Source organism: Macaca mulatta, chromosome 4 (genome assembly GCF_049350105.2).
Source record: "Macaca mulatta isolate MMU2019108-1 chromosome 4, T2T-MMU8v2.0, whole genome shotgun sequence".
Taxonomy (NCBI): domain Eukaryota; kingdom Metazoa; phylum Chordata; class Mammalia; order Primates; family Cercopithecidae; genus Macaca; species Macaca mulatta.
This window is the reverse complement of record NC_133409.1, coordinates 125,194,424-125,218,236: the sequence shown is the minus strand read 5'-3', so window position 1 is coordinate 125,218,236 and position 23,813 is coordinate 125,194,424. Positions and strand designations below refer to the sequence as shown.

At 39.3% G+C, this 23,813-nt stretch overlaps 2 protein-coding genes across 7 annotated transcripts in view; both read left to right on the top strand.

Annotated features, from left to right (window-relative positions):
* Positions 1-23,813, top strand: part of BAG2 (BAG cochaperone 2) — a 406,790-nt gene that overhangs the window by 296,043 nt on the left and 86,934 nt on the right. The gene's annotated exons all lie outside the window — the stretch shown is intronic.
* The window catches only part of ZNF451 (zinc finger protein 451), an 82,433-nt gene continuing 72,082 nt past the window's right edge, over positions 13,463-23,813 (top strand). For 5 of the 6 annotated variants that reach the window (XR_003728605.2, XM_077998857.1, XM_077998856.1 and 2 more), the window contains exons 1-3: positions 13,463-13,584; positions 14,156-14,239; positions 22,370-22,450. Coding sequence is in view for 4 of the 6 variants with exons in the window: in XM_077998856.1 (XP_077854982.1) it covers positions 13,564-13,584; positions 14,156-14,239; positions 22,370-22,450 (186 nt within the window). In the remaining 2 variants the exon portion in view is untranslated. 6 annotated transcript variants of the gene reach the window in all.

Sequence of the window (23,813 nt, the reverse complement as noted above, 5' to 3'; positions counted from 1 at the left end):
TCCAGCTTCATTCATTTGTATGTGGCTGTCCAGTTTTCCCAGCACCATTTGTTGAAAAGACTATTCTTTCCCATTGGACAATCTTGGCACTCTTGCTAAAAATGAGTTGACCATGGATGTATGGATTTATATCTGGACTCTCAGTTGTATTACATTGGTGTGTATGTCTGTCCTTGTGCCAGTACAACACTGTTTTGATTGCCATTGCTTTGTAGTAAGTTTTAAAACTGGTGTCCTCCTACTTGATCTTTTACAAGATTGTCTTGACTATTCTGGGTCCCCTTCAGTTCCATATGAATTTTAGAACCCATTTGTCAGTATCTACGAAGAAGTTATTCTGATAGGGATTTGAATAGGGATGACATTGAATTTGTAGATCAAGGTGGAGAATATTGTCATATAATGATGTTAAATCCCCTGACACATGAACATGGGATGTTTTTCCAGTTATTAAGATCTTTAATTTCTTTCAACAAGATTTTGTAGTTTTTCAGAGTATAAATTTAGCACTTCTTTTCTTAAATTCATTTTGATGTTATTATAAATGGAATTGTTTTATTAATTTCACTTCTGGATTATTCATTGTGACTGTATAGAAATACATTTGATTTTCATATATTATTTTGCTTGTTTGTTTTTTTGACACATTGTCTTGCACTGTTGCCCAGGCTGGAGTGCAGTGGCATGATCTTGGCTCACTGCAACCTCTGCCTCCAGGGTTTAAGCAATTCTCCTGCCTCAGCCACCCAAGTAGCTGGGGTTACAGGCACGTGCCACCAGGCCTGAGTAACTTTTGTATTTTTAGTAGAGATGGGGTTTCGCCATGTTGGCCAGGCTGGTCTTGAACTCTTGACTTCAGGTGATCCGCCTGCCTTGGCCTCCCACAGTGCTAGTATTACAGGTGTAAGCCACTATGCCAGACCAATTTTCATATATTAGTCTTGCATCCTGCAGCCTTGTGAAGCTTGCTTTTGGGTTTTTTTTTTTTTTTTCTTGGTTAATTTCCTGGGATTTTCTATATACAATATTATGTCACGTATGAATAGTTTTACTTTTTCCTTTTCAATATGGATGCCTTTTATATCTTTTTGTTTGTTTTGCCAAGGCTGGAGTGCAATGGCATGATCTCAGCTCACTGCAACTTCCACGCTTCCCAGGTTCAAGTGATTCTTCTGCCTCAGCCTCCCAAGGAGCTGGGATTACAGGCGCCCACCATGATGCCCAGCTAATTTTTTTTTGTATTTTTAGTAGAGATGGGGTTTTACCATGTTGTTCAGGCTGGTCTCAAACTCCTGACCTCAGATGAGCTGTCACCTCGACCTCCCAAAATGCTGGGATTACAGGCATGAGCCACCACGCCTGGCTGCCTTTCATATCTTTTTATTGCCTAATTGCCCTGGCTAGAACCTCCAATTCATTGTTGAATAGAAGCCTCAAAGAGGACATCCTTGCCTTGTTCCTGATCCTAGGGGGAAAGCATTTACTCTTTAAATACGATGGTAGCTGTGGGTTTTTCATAGATGTCCTTTATCAGGTTGAGGAAGTTTCCTTCTCTTAGTTTCTTGACTGTTTTTTATCACAGAATGATGTTGGAGTTTGTCAAATACTTTATCTGAGTCTATTAAGATGATCATGCAATTTTAATTTGTTATTGATAGCATAGAATGTATTACATTAATAGATTTTTGGATGCTAAACCAGCCTTGCATTCCTGGGAGAAGTCTCACTTGATCATGGTGTATTATGCTTTGTATATATTGCTGGATTTGGTTTTGTAGTATTTTGCTGAGGATTTTCATGTCTATATTTAGAAAAGATATTCATCTATAATTTTCTTATTTTGTGGTATCCTTTTCTAGTTTTGTCATTAGTGTAATATTGACCTTATTTTATACATAAATTCATAAATTGCATATATTTATGGTGTACAGTATGATGTTTTGAAATATATTGACTTCATTAAAATGACGTTAACATTACTAATCCCAAAACTAGAAAAGGATGTCACAAGAAAAGAAAATTGGGAAATACTCCTGCTCTTCTGCTTTTTGGAAGAGCTAGTGAAGAATTAGTATTAATTTTTTGTTACATGTTTGGTAGAATTCATTGGTGAAGAATTAATTGCACTTGGGCCTCAGCTTTTCTTCGTGGGTAAGTTTTTGATTACTGATAGAATCTCTACTTGTGATAGCTCTATGAAAGTTTCTATTTCTTCTTGAGTCAGTTTCGGTAGCTTGTGTCTTTCTAGGAATTTGTCCATCTTGTCTAAGTTATCTAATTTGTTGGTGTACAGCTGTTCATTGTGTATTTTATAATCCTTTTTTATTTCTGCAAGGTTGGGAGAAATGAACCCTCTTTCATGTTTGATCTATTAATTTCAGTCTTCTATTCTTCTTGGCCAATCTAAGATAAAGTTTTGTTTATTTGTTGATCTTTTTAAAGAACCAGCTTTTGGTGTCATTGATTTTCTCTATTACTTTCCTATTTTTTATTTTATTAATGTTTGCTCTGTTCTCTACTATTTCCTTCCTTCTGTTTGCTTTAGGTTTTGTTTGCTGTTTTCCCCCCTCCCCCGCAGGGTTAAGGGTAGAATGTCAGGTTATTGATTGGAGATCTTCTGTCTTTTGTTTAGGTATTTATTTATTTATTGAGACAGGGTCTCACTCTGTTGCCCAGGCTGGAGTGCAGTGGCACAGTCTTGGCTCAATACAACCTCAACCTCTTGGACTCATGTGATCCTCCCATCCCAGCCTCCTGAGTGGCTGGGACTACAGGCATGCACCATCATGCCTGGCTAATTTGTATTTTTTTGGTAGAGACAGGGTTTCACCATGTTGCCCAAACTGGTTTCAAACTCCTGAGCTCAAGCATCCACCTACCCTGACCTCCCAAAGTGCTGGGATTACAGGTGTAAGCCACTGCACCCAGCGTCGAGATTTTTTTTTTTTTTTTTTTTGAGATGGAGTTTCACTCTTGTTGCCCAGGCCAGAGTGCGATGGTGCAATCTTGACTCACTGCAACCTCTGCCTCCCGGGTTCAAGTGATTCTCCTGCCTCAGCCTCCTGAGTAGCTGGGATTACAGGCACGTGCCACCATGCCCGGCTATTTTTGTATTTTTAGTAGAGACAGGGTTTCTCTGTGTTGGTCATTGGTCAGGCTGGTCTCGAACTCCGGACCTCAGGTGATCCACCCACCTCGGCCTCCCAAAGTGCTGGGATGACAGGTGTGAGACATTGTGCCTGGCCATGAGCTCTTTTGTCTTTAAAAAAAAGATTTTTTAAATTGACAAAGATTGCATATATTTATGGAATACAATATGACATTTGAAATATATGTATGTTGTAGAATGGCTAAATGAAGCTAATTAATATGGGTATTACTTCACATACTTTTGTCATTCTTAATATAGGCATTTATAGTTATAAACTTTCCTCTAAGTGCTGCTTTAGCTGCATCCCATCAATTTTGGTATGTTGTGTCTTTATTTTCATTCATCTCAGAATATTTTTTATTCTTTTGCTTTCTTCTTTGAACCACTGGTTATTTAGAAGTATGTTATTTAATTTCCACATATTTTGTGAGTTTCCTAAACTCTTTCCTGTTACTGATTTCTAAGTTCATTCCATTTTGGTCAAATAATCTATTCTGTATGGTTTTTATTTTTTAAAATTTATTATTTTATGCCCTAGCATGTGATGTATCCTGGAGAATGTTCCATGTGCATTTGAGAACAATGTATATTGTGTTTTTGGGTGGAGTGTTCTATAGATGTCTCTTGGTTTTAGTTTATTTTGTTGTTTTCTATTTCCTAGTTGATCTGCTATCTATTTTGAGAGTGAATTATTAAAGTCTTCAACTATGATTGTTGAATTATCTATTTCTCCCTTAATTTCTGTCATTCCTTGTGTCATGCATTTTAGTGCTCTGTTATTAAGTGCAAATTAGTGTATCTTCCTAATGAGTTAATTGTTTTATTATTACAAAATGACTCTCAACTAGGTATAGTGGTTCATGCTTATAATTCCAACATTTTGGGAGGCTAAGGTGGGTGGATTGTTTGAGCTCAGGAATTTGAAACCAGCCTGGGCAACATGGCAAAACCCCATAACTACCAAAAAATATTCAATTATTAGCTGGGCATGGTGGCATTTGCCTGTAGTCCCAGTGACTCCAGAGACTGAGGTGGGAGGATTGCTTGAGCCCAGGAGGCAGCAATTGCAGTGAGCCAACATTGTGCCACTGCACTGCAGCAGAGTGAAAGACCCTGTTACAAAATAAAATAAAATAAAAATTCTCATTTCTAGTAACGTTTTTTGTTTTAAAGTCTATTTTATCTCACATTAGTATAGTCACTCCAGCTTTCTTGTTACTGTTCTCATGATATTATCTTTTTCCATTCTTTTACTTTCAATATTTATGTCTTTGAATCTAAGTGAGTTTCCTCTAGACAGTCTATACTTTGGATCATTTTGTTTGTGAAAGAAGCTTTGTTAGATACAGGATTATTATTGGATATAGGAGTCCTGACTCACAGTTGTTGTTGTTTTCTCTGAGCACTTTGAATACATTACCCCACGTTTTCTTACCTCTATGGTTTCTGAGAAGCCAACTGTTAATCTTATTGGGGTTCCCTTGTAAATAAAGTCATTTTTATGTTGCCACTTTTATGATTTTTGTCCTTGTCTTCAACTTTTAGCATTTTTACTCTGATGTATCTGTTGTGGCTCTTTTCATATTTAACCTACTTGGAATGCATTGAGCTTCTTATATATGTAGATTTTTGCTTTTCAATAAACTTGAGAAGGTTTCAGTCATTATTTCTTTGAATAGTTTTCTGTTCCTTTTTCTCCTCTTTGGTACTCCCATTATGTTTGCATTGGTGTAAATGATGGTGTCCCACATTTCTCTGGGCTTTCCATTTTTCTTCTTTTTTCTTTTTGTTCTTTGGCTTACATAATCTCTATCAATCTACAAGTTTGCTTATTCTTTCTTCTGGCAATTCAAATCTACCATTAACCCTTTCTGAGTTTTTAAAAATTATATTTATGATAACTTCTAACTCCAAAATTTCCATTTGATTTTCTATAATTTTTTCTTTATTGATATTCTTTATTCGATGCAACATTGTCATACCTTTCTTTACTTCTCAATCATGTTTTCCTTTAGTTCTGTGAATCTGTGGATAATGGCTAATTTGAAGCTATTTTTTTAAAATTATAAATCTATTCTCACAGGCAGTTCCTGTTGTCTGCTTTTTTTCCTAGTGTATGGTTCATGCTTTCTGTTTCTTTGCATGCCTTGTAATTTTTTGTTGCAATCTGGACATAATAGGTAATATATTGTAGCAACTTTGTGTATAGGTACTCCCCTCCCTCCAGGACTTATTGTTATTTGCTCATTTATTTGTTTAGTGACTGGCTGGGTTATTTTAATGAAATCTATTCCTGCATCCTCCCTCCAGTGTAAAGCCTCTATGTTGCTCCTCCGGCAGATGCAGCATCCTACAGTCACCATGGGGTAACATTGGTTTTTGTAGGGTTCTCTTCCTCTTCTTCCTTGACCACTCCCAGGTATTGAAGTCCACTAATTCTTGCTGATTGCTCTATTGTTTTCAACAGTTCTCTGGTTTATAAATAGCTCTACAATATAATCCAATCAAATTCTGGCTCTTTTGAAGGAATAGTTTCTGAGGTCAGTGTTTGATATTTGTTCTGACCCCTAGAGGGCTCCTCTAAGCTGTTTTATTTCATGGTTTTCCTGAAACCTAGGCAGCCTTCAGTTTGTTCAGCATTCCAAATCCTAGGTGGACTGTCCTCCCAGTTGAGTTTTGTCACAATCTCCAATGTTCTTGAGAGCACCCTTAGGGTTGAATGTCTCCACTACCTGTTGCAGATGAAGTCAACTCTTTTGTGAAAGGATTGAGTTACCTGTTTTACAGCTTGCTTCTCACATCAGGCAAAATCTCTAAGCCAAAGCTCTGGAGTTGCAAGTGGGAATAACGGCAAACTCTCTTAGTAAGCTCTAGAAGTTGAGTGCTTGTTAGAGGATTGAAAGCAGCAGACTGAGGTCCTCTTGTCTTGCTTCTCCTGGTAAGGCATGGAACCATCACATTACCAGACTGAGCAAGGGTGCTAAGGGGCCCAGTATTCTCAATGTGATGAGTTCAAGGTAGAGCATCTGTCCCAATGGAAGAGGAGAGCCACTACCTCTCAACTGCACTAGCCCAGTGCTTAGCTTCAGCAATAGGTAGCTGAAGACAGGATGAGAAACAGTGATGTCTTGCTCTTTACAGGAAGAGGGCCCTCCAAGTGGAAGCTGAGGAAGGGGCATAAGGTGGAGAGGGAGCCTGTGTTCTTGACTATAGCAGTCTAGAGTGAAGTCTGTCTTGCTGAGCTGGGAAGGGGGCGGGAGCAAGTGGTCTTGGTTTATATACCACAGATGCGTTCCTTTCTTACAGAATTTTCAGATTTTCTTTGATATATATTTCTTCATTTGCTGTTGGCCCTTAGGACTATTTCCATAGGCTTTAAGTGATTTTTAAAAATGTTTTTTATCAGTTTCACATGAGAGCAGGCCAGTGGAGCTCCTCATACTGTCAAGCCAGAAGTACTATTCTTTCTTTCTTTTTGGAGACACAGTCATGCTCTGTCGCCCAGGCTAGACTGCAGTGGCATGATCTCGGCTCGCTGCAACCTCCACCTCCTGGGTTCCAGCGTTTCTCCTGTCTCAGCCTCCTGAGTAGCTGGGATTACAGGCGGGTGCCACCATGCCCAGCTAATTTGTTGTATTTTTAGTAGAGATAGGGTTTCATCATGTTGGCCAGGCTGGTCTCCAACTCCTGGCCTCAAGTGATCTGCCCACCTCAGCCTCCAAAGTGCTGGGATTACAGGCGTGAGCCACCATACCCAGCCAGAAGTACTATTATTTCTTATAACTGCATATGAATCTAAAATTATCACAAAAAGAAACTTCTTTTAAGAAAAAGAAAAGAATCAGAACATAAATATACAGCATGGCAAAACTACATCTAAAACAAATATTATAGGTCTCATGGTGGAAAATTGGACCCACAAGAAAAGTTGTTAATTATCTCTGATATTCTGAACCATTGGTATCTGCAAAATGATTACTAGATATGTTCAATGAAGGCTATTGATGTTATCCTGTATATCTGCACTCTCTGTAAAAATGCTGTCAAATGACATAATAAACAGTTAAAAAGGAAATTAATGAATTCGTATTTAATAAATTTTAAAAATGGAGAAGGTAAGACTTTCTTACAGAAAAATGCCAATTGAAATCATTGAGAAAACAGTAGTATTGGACAATTACCACTTGCAACCATCATAGTAAAAACTGATACAGGCAAAAATCATCAGAAAATGATATATTGAAGGGAAAAGTTTCATGAGGAAGATGATGTTTGCATGGCCTGAAAGTATATCCTCACAGATTGTTTACTAGTTGTAAGGGGAAAAATAGCAACTACATAGTGGTCATACTAGATGACACCTTGACCAGCTGGCTATAATTAGTATCCTCAATGAGGGACAGATAGCCATCATGTGCCTCTACATGTAATAATCAAAAACACTTATAATGTCACTGATAGTATTTTGTCTGGTCTAACCTACATCTAATCATGAGGAAACATCTGACAAACCAAAATTAAGGAACATATGATAAAATAAGTGACCTTGGTTCTTCAAAAACATCAGTATAATAAAGACAATGGCTGAAAAACGATTCTAAATTAAAGAATAAAGGGAAATAACATCTGAATGCATTATGTGATCCTGGACTGGATATTGAATTTGCACAATTGACAAAATGTGATAAAGACTGTAGATTTTTTAAAAAGTATTTTATCGTGGCCAGGCACGGTGGCTGTAATCCCAGCATTTTGGGAGTCCGAGGTGGGCGGATCATGAGGTCAGGAGTTCAAGACCAGCCTGGCCAATATAGTGAAACCCCATCTCTACTAAAAATACAACAGATTAGGTGGGAGTGGTGGTGGGTGCCTGTAATCCCAGCTACTCGGGGGGCTGAGGCAGGAAAACCGCTTGAACCTGGAAGGCAGAGGTTGCAGTGAACCAAGATCACGCCACTACACTCTAGCCTGGGCGACAGTGCAAGACTCCATCTCAAAAAAAAAAAAAAGTATTTTATCAACATTAACCTCCAGATTTTGATTAATAGTACTATTAATGTCAAAGAAAATCCTGGTTCTTAGGAAATATATACTGAAATTTTAAGGGATAAGGAGGCACGATACATGAAACCTACTTGCCAATGATTCCGAAAAAATAATACGTAAACATATGTCTCAGACAGAGAATATGGTAAAACAAATATTATTCTTTCAATTTTTCTATAGGTGTGAAATCATACTGAGATGTCTTGCTTCTGCTTACGATTTTTCACTCTCCTTTAGCTTATAGGAAGTAACAAATGTTAGTTATACCTGTCTTAAATTCCTCCTCAGTTGCTCTTAAATAAACCAATTTTGACAATGATTTTAACATGTAGATTATTGTAAAAGAGGTTAGACGATATAACCTTCTAATAAGATTGTTACAATTATACCTACCTACTGCACTACAGACAATTCGCTTAATGAATGCAATCTGGTTCTAATATTTTTGGTTGTCTACAGTGTTTTCAAACCCCTTGTTAACCACCACAAGTTGAACCATCAGTAGTTTTGTTCAGTGGCCTGACATGGAATAATACTAATAATATGATCCAAATACACTGAACTGAACTGTGATCCTCCAAATCTTTCTAGAAAGAAAATAGGATATGTAGCAAATTACTCACAATGTTTAGTAATAACACCAAAAACTACTGTCATCAGTTTACTCATAAGGCAAATGCATTTTGCTTGAAAGGGAGAATGTCCATATTCTAAGCCAATTATGATAGCTTGCTCTAAATGAGTCAAGCAGCTAGTTCTTATGAACCAATGACAGAAATGAGCCACCCTCTTTTGTCCTGTGTTCCAACAGCCTGCTTTTTCTTATGGGTTAGTCCTTTATACTTTTTCAGAATCAAATGCTCTTTATTTTGCTACCGTAACTCCCAGGCAATGACTATGACACCAGGTTGCTAAGAGCCATTTTCTTTCCTGGAGAATATTTTAAAATGCCTACAAATCTATTTCCTACTTCATCAGAAATTGTTAGAGTATTCCAGTTCCACATCTTTTTTTTTTTTTTTTTTTTTTTTTGAGGCGGAGTCTCGCTCTGTCGGTCAGGCTGGAGTGCAGCAGCATGATCTCGGCTCACTGCAAGCTTTGCCTCCTGGGTTCATGCCATTCTCCCACCTCAGCCTCTTTCTACAGGCCTCAGCCTCACTAGAAGCCTCAGCCTCTCACTACAGGCGCCTGCCACCACGCCCGGCTAATTCTTTGTTTTTGTATTTTTAGTAGAGACGGGGTTTCACCACGTTAGCCAGGAAGGCCTCAATCTCCCGACCTCGTGATCCGCCCGCGTTGGCCTCCCTAAGTGTTGAGATTACAGGCGTGAGCCATTGCACCCAGCCAGTTCCACATCTTAAAACCAGAGCATGTAATCCAAACCAAATATGGTCCTTAATAATAGAATTGCATTGGAAGTATCTGTGCTTTACTAAACCTTAAAATTTTGTGCTGTGTATACATGAACTCTTCTGCCCATGTTGAATGTTCCTTAAATAAATTAAAGGCTCATGGTAGTCAGGATGAAAATATCAATGCTGATACTTTCCGTTTTTTGAAATTTATGAGTATCAGATAATGTTTCTAAACAGGGGTTCCAAATTGATGCATTTAATTTGCCTCTGGTGGCAAACCCTTGGCCAAGAACACAATCTCTAGAGTCTTAAATGCTGTTAGCAGCCAATGTTCAGACAGACGGTTCTATAAATTACCATTCAATACAAACAGTAAGACAGTCAATGGAGATCTGATGAAAAATTTTAGTTTTGAAAACAAAACTAGACTTCTTTGATACATAATGATAATGAGTTGAAGGAAGAATATCAACATAATGTCACTGATATAGATCTAGAAACCTATTATGATGTCATTTGGGAAGAAGTCTAAAAATATTAAATTTAGGGGGGTTGTCAACCCAATGATGGGCTCTTCAAGATCTTAACTTATAAGGCAAAATAATGGATTCACAGCTCAGGTAAAACAACAACAACAAAAATTTCCTCAATCACCAAAGAACATTTCCCCATAGTTTAAAGTCTCCACTTTGAACCTTGAACCAGTCAGCAAACAACCCCGCTTCTTCCAATTCTAAACAGCTCCTCACTTCCCAAGATTGGCTTAAAATCACCCAACCCAATTCCTTCTTAACTTTCTAAGATTGGGAAATTCCTAAATTTTGCCTATGGCTTTTTTTCTCTTTTGCTACACCAAGCTAAATAAACCTGGCTTTTGGGGACTACAAGCATGTCTCTAATCTTCTCTTTGTGGGCTTCAAAGGATTTTCTTTCTTTTCTTTTTTTTTTTTGAGATGGAGTCTTGCTCTGTCACCCAAACTGGAGTGCAGTGGCATGGTCTCAGCTCACTGCAACCTCTGCCAACCAGGTTCACGCCATTCTCCTGCCTCAGCCTCCCGAGAAGCTGGGACTACAGGCGCCTGCCACCACGCCTGGCTAATTTTTTGTATTTTTAATAGAGACGGGATTGCACCGTGTTAGCCAGGATGGTCTCCATCTCCTGACCTCGTGATCAGCCCGCCCTTGGCCTCCCAAAGCGCTGGGAATACAGGCGTGAGCCACCGCGCCTGGCCCAGGATTTTCTTTTTATTTTCTTTTTTTGAGACAGGGTCTCGCTCTGTTACCCAGGTTGCAGTGCAGTGGTGAGATTAAGGTTCACTGAAGCCTTGACCTCTTGGGCTCAAGCAAACCTCCCACTCCAGCCTCCTGAGCAGCTGGGACCACAGGCATGTACCACCACACCTGGCTAATTTAAAATTTTTTTGCAGAGACAGGGTCTCATTATGTTACCTAGGCTGGTCTTAAACCACTGGGCTCAAGCAATCCTGCTGCCTCCCAAAGTGTTGGGATTATAAGTGTGAACCACTATCCCCAGCCTGGATTTTCTTGTAAACACATAGTCCGGCTGCCCAGAAAAAAAATAAATTACTATTCCTATTTAAGTAGGTTTCCTCTTTCAGGGATGCTTTTCTTGATGGCTTGACATGTGATAGGGTTTGGACTTGTGTCCTCACCCAAATCTCATGTGGAATTGTAATCCTCAATGTTGGGGGAGGGGCCTGGTGGGAGGTGATTGGATCATGAGGGTGGATTTCCCCCTTGCTGTTCTCTGATAGTGAGTGAGTTCTCTACGAGATCTGGTTGTTTAAAAGTGTGTAGCACCTCCCTGCTTTGCTTTCTTCCTCCTCTGGCCATGTGAAAAGGTTCCTCCTTCCTCTTCACCTTCTGCCACAATTTTAAGTTTCCCAAGACCTTCCCAGTCATGCTTCCTGTACAGCCTGTGGAACTGTGAGCCAGTTAAACCTCTTTCTTTTATAAATTTCCCATTTTCAGGTAGTTCTTTATAGCAGTGGAAGAAAAAATACAACATGGTTCTAATTATCCTATATATTTCTTGAATTTTTGAAAAATATGCTTTGAGAAATATTAGGTAAACATTTTCAGTGGAGATAAAACACTAATGTTATCTTGATAGTGTACATACCACAATTTAAACATTACATTCCCCAATTATTAGACATTTAGATATTTTCCAGTTTTTTGCTATTATAAACAAACCTGTGATGTATCAGGATAATCCCTGCAACTACAGTTACTGAGTTGTATGGTATGCTATGAGAAGTTTTTGGATCTAACCACATACTGCTTATTTGTATTCCAAGAATTTTACCCATTAACTCCTGCCTCAACCGATTAAATATTAGAGGAAACTCTCACCAGCCCACTAGGAAGATCTTTTAAATAAAAGTTTTGCCTACACATTAACGTTTTAAAAATATTTAATTTACATACAGCTTTTGAAGAACTCCCCATCCAGGTCTGTCATTCTCAATTGGCCTCCACGAGTCTCAAGCTTACTAGGTAGAAAGTAACTAAAGTCATAAAGCACTTGGTGGAAATGCAGGAAATGTCAAATAGTAAACAATAATTACTACAGGCTTAGGCAATCAGATGGTAGTTTTGCATACAAACAAAAACAGGAATCTAAGATGCTAAATAATTTTTTTTTTTTTTTTTTTTTTTTTTTTTTTTTTTGAGACTGTGTCTCGCTCTGTCACCCAGGCTGCAGTACAGTGACATGAATTCGGCTCCCTGCAGCCTGGATCTCAATCTCCCAGCCTCAAGCGATCCTCCTACCTAAACCTAATGAGTAGCTCGAGGACCACTACGCCTAGCTAATTTTTGTATTTTTTGTAGAGACGAGGTTCCCCCATGTTGCTCAGACTGGTCTCGAACTCTTGGGTTTAAGTAAACCGCCCGCCTCGGCCTCCCAGAATGTGAGGACCCGCCTGGCCTAAAATAATGTTATCACTTAATTCTTTTCATAAACTTTATTGACAAAGATTGGTGTGTTTTTTAAAAAAGCCTTTTAAAATTTTTGGTAAAGTATTACCTGAGAAAAGATTAAATGCATAGTTGAATATAAAAAGATCTATTTTATAGAGTTGTTTATGAGTGTGAACACACAAAAGGTTAAATGGTCAACCTTACAGCAGTCGATAAAATAGATCTCTCACATTCTCTGAGTATATCTGAGAATATTGAAAAAGTGCATTTCAAAATCACTGGCTAGGGTTTAGTGACAGCTAGGTAGACCTCGGTTCCCTTTCCTATTGGGCCCTGGACTTCCCATCCCTATTTTCTTCCTCAGCTGTATTAATACTGGCAGGGCCTGGGAGACTGACGCTAGGGAAGAGGTGTGTAATGTAAGGACACTTCAGATTCTTTCCTGACCTTAGAATTCAGCTAAACCTCCACATAGACCCTCTGCTCAAAAATGAGTAAATACATAAATTTAAAAATGAATAAAAGAGAAATCCGTTCCCACCACCCACCTTCAGGACTAAAACAGAAAAATCAATGAGCTGCGCTTCACAACCATACCAAAACCAAACAAATACCAACTCAAACCCTCCCTCACATCCTCCCACATCTTCCCAGCGCTTCGCTATCTCACAGGACCCAACTGACCCCTGGCTTCGCCCCATTGCAGCTGGCGTCTCCTAGGCGCAACGCACGCCCCTAACCTCGGGGTTCTTTTCCTCTCCTTTCCACCCCGGCGAGGAGCTGTCTCAGGGTCGACCCGAACTACAATACCCAGCATCCTGTGCGGCGCGGGGAAGGAAGCCCGAGAATGAGAGAAAGCGGTTCCGAGGGGATAGCGGGCCAGTAAGGGCCGCTCCTCTTTTGAAGCGGTTTTGCGTCTCTTTCCGCCGGTGGCGTCGGCGCTCACGCAGGGGCGGGTCCCGGTAGCGCGAGGCGGTGCAGGGCGGGAAGGGGAGTCGTGGCGGCTGCGGCGGCGGCGGCAGGGACAGCAGGAGCAGTGGTGCTGTCAGCACGGCCGTCGGAGACATGGGAGACCCGGGGTCGGAGGTGAGTAGTCGAGTGAGGGCCCTGGCGTTCTCAGAGGCGAACCGCGAAGGGTTTGTGTTTTCTGCGGTCTGAGGCCTGGTGCTCCATCGCAGCCTCTGGGCGAGACCTCTTCAGTGTCTTGGGCAGAGCCCAGCTCTGAGGCCTGGTGCGTGTCTGAGCGAGGAACCCGCAGCAACAATGGCCGCCCGTCCCCCCGCACGGGGCCCGGCGTTCGTTGTGGCCCCCGCTGGGCCAGTGGGAGCGACGTTTTAAGGCAGGATTGCCCTTCGGTGTTGAGCTTGCGTTCCTTCTTCTGGAGTAGATAAGGGGAATTCCAGAGTCCTCCTTCTGGAGTAGATAAGGGGAATTCTGAGAGGCTGGTACTGCGTTTTCAGCGTTGAGTCCCTGCAGCTCCGCACATGTTGTGGCAAGAGCCGACTGCTCGAGTTCTGTTCCTGGTCGGGTTTGCGTGAAATTGTGCTCAGTTCGTTTTCCTCAAGAGCTCTTTGTTTTTAATTGTTCCTTTCGGAAACGCTCTCTTCCTACAAGAATGTGGCTGAACAGATAAGCATGTTTTGGCTTGTTTTTATAGATAATAGAATCTGTCCCTCCAGCTGGCCCTGAGGCATCTGAGTCAACAACGGATGAAAATGAAGACGACATTCAGTTTGTCAGTGTAAGTAGCAACTGATGATTGGGTTTTTCCCAGAGTAAAAGACTATGGTGGGCCCTTATGTAATTTTACCTCACCTGGTCATTTAATGTTTATGAGTGTCTAATACATGCTAGACACTGTGGAGCATGGCACAGGATTGGGATCTTTACCAAAAGAGCTGTCTGAGCCACCCCCGTAGCCATCACAAAGAGCATGGCCTAAAGAACGTGCTGTACACTTAATCTCACCCCCTACCTTTCATTTAGACTTAAGATAAAACGCTGATCTCTAAGACGCTGTTTTGAAATGGAGCAAGAGTAACTTCTAAAGGCGACACAGAGGAAGGAGCAGCTAATGATGAGCAAGGTCGTAGAAAACAGGAAGGGTTGCGAGAGCCCAGAATCTTAGCGTTATGGTGCTTCTAACATGAAGGCAAATAGCTTGAAGATTTCGCTAACCTCTGAGATCATCATGTTACAGCATAGTACGGTTGATGCTCATAATGAAGAATCCTGCATCACTGGGAACATGCTCTATTTTTCTGAGTTTCTTCCCTTTGGGACAGTAGTTTTCAAGCCTTAGTAAGTATAGACAGGCAGATTCCTGGGCCCCGCTGCAGACCTACCGAATCAGAATTTCAAGGTGGGGCCTAGGAATTCTCATTTTCAGACAAGTGCAGGGACATGTGGATTTCTGAGCACACTTTGTACAGCATTGGTTTCCAAAGCAGAAGGGGGTGTTTTATGATGTATTTTGGGATGATTTTCATCCATAGTTATTGGAGTTTTAGAAAGGCTTTGTGTAAAGTGGTATCTCAGCTACTAGGCAGAAAATAGTTCTGTCCCAAACTCCTCTTTTGGAATGCCGTAGTTAGTTGCAGTTTGGTATTCAAGCTGTAGAATATTTTGTTGAGTGTCTGATGTGCATTTGTGGTGGATGCTGGGAAACCCTGTAAAACTGGTTATTAAACAGTTTGTTCCCCAGCATTAGGGCCGTTTTGGTAATTCATTTTTGTATGGTATTTTAATAGATTTGTTTAGGAGTCCTTCACAAGATTGTTTTATTGAATTTCTTTCCCTTTACCAGTGTATATTGTGCTCTCTCCTTTTCATTTTGAATTTCTACGGATTTGGAGTAGAGGATGGGGTTGAATTGTGTTCTGCCCTTTCCTTCACCATGGGCTGAAGTATGTTTAGTAACAGGATTCCATGGCTCTTGAGGACAGATATCTCAGGTTCTTCCTGAATCTTGGTATTTTTGTGAACCGAGTGTTTTTCTCATGGTGTTTAGTAGAAATAATACTAGGAATGACATACTTCTTTATGAACTATGGCCCTTGGAGAAACACAAGTAGAATCTCTTAATATTTGAAAAATGTTTTGTGTAATGAATTACAGTGTAGCTTGTGACTAGTTAATATAGGCTTGAGTTCAGCTTTGGTTTAAAGGAGTCTTTTAATTTAAATTTTATGTTAGATGTAGAGGATCACTTACATCTTTGCATCAAGAATAAAGAATGTACAATCATTGAATATCCAACATGATACAACTTCTTACTCTTGTTCCCAAATAAAGGTTCAGAGGTTTCACAGCTCCACATGGAGAAGTGAATTATATGTTTTAAGTGCAATTACAATACTAGAAGAAGCCTATTAAAATTTTTCGCTTTACATTTAAGTGGCACCACTTAAATGACAATAATAGCTTAATTATATTTCAAAATATGTTCGGAGACAGAATATTTACTTTTCTCTGGAATCCAGTCCTATATGTGACTCCTCCAGCCAGTAATGCTTATTCAGTAAAGATGAAAAAGTTTGAGTTCTTCAGATAAAAAGTGAGTATTGTGATGTCACTTCATTTTTAAGGTTTGGATTTCATAGCTCTTGCTAATCTGATTTTCCCACTTTTAGTCCACTTGGTGGCACAGCAGTTATTCTGTGATTTGTAGAATACGGAATCTGAAACTAAACCCAGCTGAAGGAAAGGAGTGATATAGATATGGAGGGGAGGTGCAAAAATGAGCCCTCTCATTTAAATTTTATTGAAATAAACATAAAAGTGCACAATTCATAAGTATACTTGTTGGATAAATTTTTGCAAAGCCAATACGTGTGTGTAAACAGTGCCTAAATCAAGAAACAGAATGCTGCCATAACAAAAACTTCTCATTTAGGTTGGTTGTTCTTATTTCTGTTTAGTAATATGATCCTTTATTCAACTGCTATTTTTATATCTTTCTTTGAAATTGCAGATTTTTTATGTGCTTTACTTCTAAAAAACTAATAGCTGATGATGTGATAGTTCACAGTGCTATTCTAGATATAAAGGTATACAAACTGCTGAGGGAACCTATTGTAATCTTGCTAACAAAACAATAACAAGAGATTCAGGTTTCAGCCAAGATTATTGATATAGCGTAGAATCATTGGAAATTTCAAAATAGTCAGTGAAATCAGGATATAATTTCCTAAATAGCTTCACTACCACATAGGACAAGTATTAATACTTTAGCTACAGTAGACAGGAGTCAGGCAGAAAATAGGATTATTTGGTTGGGTGTCTTGGGGCTGTGATGTAAATAAAAATAGTGTTGAAGCTCATAATATGCAAAGCCGTGAGTTAAGTTCCTTAGAGCTACAAAGATTAATTTGAAATACATCCTACCCTTAAAGATCAGTATTTTAGTATGAATGACGAGATAGGAGGTGAGAAGTATGTAAATAGTCCTTAGAGGTAGTAGAAAGTTCTTTTACAGAAAGTACATAGGGCTGTTAAAAAAGGACATTAGACTTGCAGTTTATCATCGTAGTAGTTAGTGGTAGTAATTAGTAGTAGTTAGTATTTACATGTGTTTAAAAGGGCGTTTTGAGTAGAAGAAACAAGGAGAAGCATCAGAATGGGGAAGCAGAGAAGATTATGTGTAGTTCTGAAAGATTTTTTGTTTTTTTAAAGTGGGAGGAGGCGGCATGGGCCAGGTAGTATAGATCTTGAATGCTGGATTAAATTTGAACTATAAAATAGGCACAATTGGAAACTGTTTGAAATATTGCCTGTCAGGACTGCACGAGTAACCTGTGTCCCTAACTTCTCTATATAGGGAAAAAAAAAATGATGAATTATTTAGGGTTTTAGATTTATGCTCAAATCCATATTCTTTGTTTTAGAGAAAACTTTGGTTGTAGTCAACTCCCTTTTTAGTAGACCATATTTTGGTATATTGACATCTCTTTCCAATTAGTAGGAAATTGGTGCTTTGGCCTAGAGAATCAGTTTTCTGATAACAGGAATGAAAGCTTTTTATTTCATGAAACATATTTTAAAACTTAGAATATTAGTTTAACTGTTTCCCTAAACTGTTTTGCCATGCTTCTACATGTGCTTCTGCCCCTAAATTGTGTGGTATTGGGAATAGAATTCGTTAATTTTTAAATTTTATTTTTATTTAATTTTTTATTTCTATTTCAGAGACAGGGTCTCTTGCCCAGGCTGGAGTGCAGTGGTGTGATCCTAGCTTACTGCAGTCTCAAACTCGTGGGTTCAAGCAACCCTCTCGCCCCAGCCTCCTGAGTAGCTGGGACTACAGGTGCACTCCACCATGCCCACCTTAGAATCCTTTATTTTTTGTTAGTGGTGCAATAGGGCATGAGAATGATGGTTTACTAGTTGATGGATAGAACAGATGCTAATAAAAATACCTTGTAATTACAGGACCATATGCAGTTATAGTTTAAGATATAAGTAGTAATTATAAATATTATAGCAAATTATTTTTTTCTTGATGTTTTTATTATAAATATAACTTCTTTTGAGAAATTGGTAATTTATTTTTGGTCAGTGTTACAAAGTATTCAGAGATGGGGTAATAGAGGTAGTCCATTTTCTCTTACTGAAGGAAGAAAAAATGTGTTATTTCAGAAGCTTAGGTTAATAAACATTGTTTTAAAAATAGTATCTATGTTTTGAACTAACTCACAATTATAGTGACTATACAGCCAGTTGTGTTTAGAGAATCAAGTGTACCTCACTCAGTTTTCCCATCTGTTAAATGGGATAATAGTGATAATTCAATATCTTACCTCGTAAAGTAATTTGGGGATCACGTGAAAAGTACATGAAAAGCTTTGCACAAGGCATGGTACAGGGCTCAATAAATGTTACTGACTCTTAGTAAATAAATGGAATACTAAATGTTTTACTTCTGTAAGCCCATTATCATGGAAGTTTTTCCATATCCACTGTGAAAATTAGCTAGTGTACACTATTTGTGTATAAGTAATCTTTTCCTTTGGGGTACATGTCTGTCCTTATTTTTCCACTCAATCTCTTTGCCATTTTAGTGATTTTCAACATGATTCCCCTTCTCATTCTACTCTATCACTTAAAGCTCAGTAATTATTTGTTGAATGTATATTCTAAATGACTTCTGCTTTTTCTCAATATTGGATTTTCTGTGATGCTTTTTCTTTCTTTCTTTTTTTTTTTTTTTTTAGAGATAGGGTCTCACTCTTGCTCAGGCTGGAGTGCAGTGGCATAATCATAGCTCACTGCAGCCTTGAACTCCTAGGCTCAAGCAATTCTGCCACCTTAGCCTCCCAAATACGTGGGACTACAGGCACGCACTACGGTGCCCAGCTAATTTATTTTATTTTTGTAGAGATGAGGTCTCACTATTTTGTCCAGGATGTTGTCAAACTCCTGGACTCAAGTGATCCTCCCTCATCGGCCTCCCAAAGTGCCAGGATTATAGGCATGATCTACCACACCTGTCTGGATTTTCTACCCATATTTTCCTTTTTTTCTTTTCTCTTAGTGTGAATCATATAAAATTGTTGTTCTTCAGTAGTTGAAAAATGTTTGCATATTGGTTTAATGGTTCACTGCAAGAATAAATTTCTGATAACCTTATCTGTCCTTACTCCTTCCCTTTAAACATTAGGACAGATTTTTTTTTTCCGAGACAAGAGTCCCCCTCTGTCACCCAGGCTGGAGTGCACTGGCGTGATCTCAGCTCCCTGCAACTTCTGCATCCTGAACTAAAGAGATTCTTGTTCTTCGGCCTCCTGAGTAGCTGGGATTACAGATGTGCACCACCGCACCCAGCTAATTTTTGTATTTTTAATAGAGATAGGGTTTCGCCTTGTTGGCCCAGTTGGTCTCGAACTCGTGGCCTCATGTGATCCACTTTCCTTGGCCTCCCAAAGTGCCGAGATGACAGGTATGAGCCATCCTGCCTGCAGCTACTTTTAAATTCTATTTTTGATCATTTTCTTTTTTCTTTTTTTTTTTTTTTTTTTTTGAGATGGAGTTTCGCTCTTTTCACGCAGGCTGGAGTGCAATGGCACGGTCTTGGCTCACTGCAACCTCTGGGTTCAAGTGATTCTCCTGCCTCAGTCTCCCGGGTTCAAGTGATTCTCCTGCCTCAGTCTCCTGAGTAGCTGGAATTAGAGGCGCCCAACACCATGCTTGGCTAATTTTTTGTATTTTTAGTGAAGACAGGGTTTCACCATGTTGGCCAGGCTGGTCTCGAATTCCTGACCTCAGATGATTCGCCCGCCTTGGTCTCCCAAAGTGCTGGGATTACAGGCATAAGCCACCACGCCCATCCTGTTTTTCTTATTTTTTTCCAGCCCATTTTACTTTTTACCTTGCATCTTGTCATCTTTCATCTTCCTCTTTACTTTCTGTGCATGGGAACTCTGCCTCTGTGTATTGCTGGTTGCCGGTTGGGGGGCTTTTGTGTTTACTATTTCTGTGGGCCTATAATGAAGGTTCCTAATGCATATTTCTTAAAGAGATCAAAGTAAGATCATTATATCAATGGGAAAAGCTATCGTATTTTAATTTTTCTTCTTGGATCGAACATATGATTTTCAGTCTTCTTTTTTCTTTTTTTTTGTGAGAGTCTCGCTCTGTTGCCCAGGCTGGAGTGCAGTGGTACCATCTCAGCTCACTGCAGCCTCTGCCTTCAGGGTTCAAGTGATTCATCTGCCTCAGTCTCCTGGGTAGCTGGGACTACAGGTGCCTGCCACAACGCCGTATTCCTATTTTTAGTACAGTCAGGGTTTTACCATGTTGACCAGGCTGGTCTTGAACTCCTGACCTCAAGTCATCCACCTGCCTCTGGCTCCCAAGCTGTCAGAATTACAGGTGTGAGCCACCGTGCATGGCCTACATTCTTCATACCAGGCGTAGATTTTAAAGTAGGTGATTCAGCTCTGTTGACCATATATTGGAGAGTATTGGTTCCTCTCTTTCTTTATTTTTTACTTCTGCTTTATAGTTTGAGCAAAAATCTCAATTCCTTTGTTACAGATCCCTGCCCAGTTTTGCCCTCTTATTTTATATGGTATCTGAATTAGTACCCAAAAGATGGCAGTTTCTTGGTTGAGCAGAAGTCATAGCATAGGGGAGAAAGAAGCTATCTTCGAGACTGGATGCCTATTCTAGGGAAGAAGATCATTACCTAGATCTCAGCTTCTGTCTCCAACAGTCAACTTTCTACATGCTACAAAATCCTTTCCTCAACTATTATTTCTTCTGTGTTCCTTTCTCTTGTTTCCAGCATACTGGATTTCTCAAAATAATATGGTCTTTTCTGCTGCATTCTCAAGTGTTTTAGAGCCTGGCTTCTGTGCTCACTACTTTCTTGAAAGTTGCTCTCTCAAAGACCTTTAAAAATGTCTGGTTGCCACATTCAGTGGCATTTTATTGTTGCTGTGTTTCTGGCCACATTTAACACTGACAGCTTTTTATTGAGGCGATACGATAGTTCAATTTAGTTCTAGAGTTTAATAGTCTTCTAGGGGAGCAACTCTCAAATCTTTATTTCCAGGTATGTTCGTACTTCCCAGATTGGAGGCCTGCATTTTCAGCTGTCTGCTAGATACACCCTGTGTACTACTGTTACTTCAGCCCATAGGAATGTCAGCTTTCTGTTTCTGCTTTCCAAAGTTATACTAATGGCATTACACCTGAGCTTAAAACCTTAGAGATCACTGACTCCTTTTGTTTTTTTTTAAATAATCTTTCAAATGTATTTTTATTTTATATATTTATTATTATTATTATTATTATTGAGACAATCTTGCTCTGTTGCCCAGGCTGGAGTGCAGTGACATGATCTTGGCTTACTGCAACTTCTGCTTCCCAGGTTCAAGCGATTCTCCAGCCTCAGCCTCCTGAGTATCTGGGACTATAGGCACACGCCACCGTGCCCGGCTAATTTTTACATTTTTAGTAGAGATGGGGTTTTACCGTATTGGTCAGGCTGGTCTCAAACTCTAGCCTGGCCAACATGGTAAAACCCCATCTGTACTAAAAATGCACAAATTAGCTGGGCGTGGTTCTAACCTCAGGTGACCCGCCACCTTGGCCACCCAAAGTGCTGGGATTACAGATATGAGCCACCACACCCGGCCTAATAATCAGTCTCTTTTAGTTTTCCATTTTACTTGTATTTTCTTGTATGTCCACTACCATACTCTTCTTGCCATCACCACCATTAGTTCTGCATTATCATGTGCCTGTACTGATTATCTTGCTTTGCCTGCTGTCCACACTCCTCTTAAGTGATTGATCTTCTTGAAGCACAGTTCTCATGTTATTGTCTTATTATTATTTTTTTATTTTCTTTGCCTATTGAATAAAATCTAGGCTTTTAAGCCTGACATTCAAGGCCTGGTTGATGAAGAAATTAGATTGGATGGAAAGAAAGAATGCAGAATAATTCAGGTTTGACGCTTGACTCTGCAGTGGTGGGTGATGAAGCTGAGCTATAAGTCAAATTCATTTTTGAACTTGGATGTATTAACAGACTTTTGATACCAATTCTAGGTGTAAAGCACTGGATTATAATATTTGTATCTTTGTAGCACTGTTCTTATATTAATTTTCCTTTCCCAAGTAATTGACATGGCCTTAATACTCTACAGGTGTGTAGGTACTTCCTTTTAGGTCTTGTCATCATTTTATATTTACGTATTTTGAATATTTTCCTCTGCTGCTTTTGTTCTGGTTATTTTCTGCTATCCACAAAGCTCCCTCTTCAGAGTAATTCTTGCCAGTCCCAACCAAAAAAACTAGTAGGTTTAAATGCTAATTTGGTTTGAATAACTATTAATGGCTTGTACATTTGCTTGATCGTTTATAGGAAGGACCATTACGACCTGTTCTTGAATACATTGATCTGGTCAGCAGTGATGATGAAGAGCCTAGCACCTCTCATACTGATGTAAGTACATTATATTTGATTTGTGTTTCTTCATTTGTATCTTTTAAGAGGTATTCTCTAAAGAGAGTTATCAAATCAGTGATGCCTGTGTTTAGAAATAGCCAGTTCTATTAGAATGGGCTAAAATAGGTAGTCCAAGGAGTTCTTTGCCCAGATCTCCTACTTCCAGTTTTTTTCCTCTACTTTGAGTGACGATATGAAAAAATGGTAATAAGACTCTGGGAAATTCTAAGCCTTAGAGGTGGTATCTGATAAAAGGGAAATGGAATAAAAACTTCAAGCTTATTGATTCCTCTTTCCCTTCTCTTTTCCTATATTCTCCTTAGGTGCCCTATACAACAGGATTCTTTTGTTCCAGAACCACATGACCACAGAAAATTTGTTTTCTCTTAGAAAAAAGGATATGTAGAGATCCTTTTAGGAGTGAAAAGTGAGGGAAGGGTTTATAGGAGATATATTACTTCAGTCATCATCCCTTTCACCTTGTCTGTGCCCCACATATTTAGAGTTACTTATCTTACCTGTGATGTACTGGTTGTAGGTTTGACCCTTGGACCAATACTTTCCTTGCTCTGAGAAGTGAACTAGTTGAGCCCTTTGTAACAGTCTTGCCTTTCATTTGTCCTTGCTTTAGCCCAAACTTCTGTTAATGGGCTGTTTTCTTCTTGGATTAGAAAACTCTTACTGTTCAGAGTGGCCACAAACTTCTTGCTCTGTGATATAGGGGATTGAGAGACTTGGACTTGGAATCAGAATACCTGGGTTTGAGTCCCAGCTTTACTCTTTACAAATTCTGTGACTTTGGATAAATTAAGTAACCTTTTAACCTCCGTTTTTCAATCAAATAAGAATAATACCTACCTCACAGGGTTGTTGTGAGGATGAAATGAGGTAACAAATTATAACTCCTTATACTACAAACCATAAAGTAGGACTATACGACTAGAAAGTTTTGTTATTCATGGAGAGTGAATGACAGAATTTTCAAAGGTGCTTAAAATGACTCTAATGGGGGAGTTTTAGATTTTTTTTTCTTCTTAGTGGAACTTTCCTTAAGTTCTCTTTGCCATCGTTAGCTTCTTGCGTATCTTGAATAGAACTTAACATATCTTGAATGGAATATTTTTTTCTTTTATTCTTATGAGTGGTCTCAACACTTATTCTTATGCTAACATGGGACCAAACAGCAGCCAGGGTAGCACCACATGATCTGAGCTTGTTTTTACTCTCTACTTTTTCATAAACAGAGTCCCAGATTAATGCCAATAGTTGATATTGGGTCTTTGGGGTAGCAAAGTTTGTGGATTTGACTTTTCTGATTCCTTTTGCTGACCTTGAGTGGATTGTATCTTTCACTGTTAAT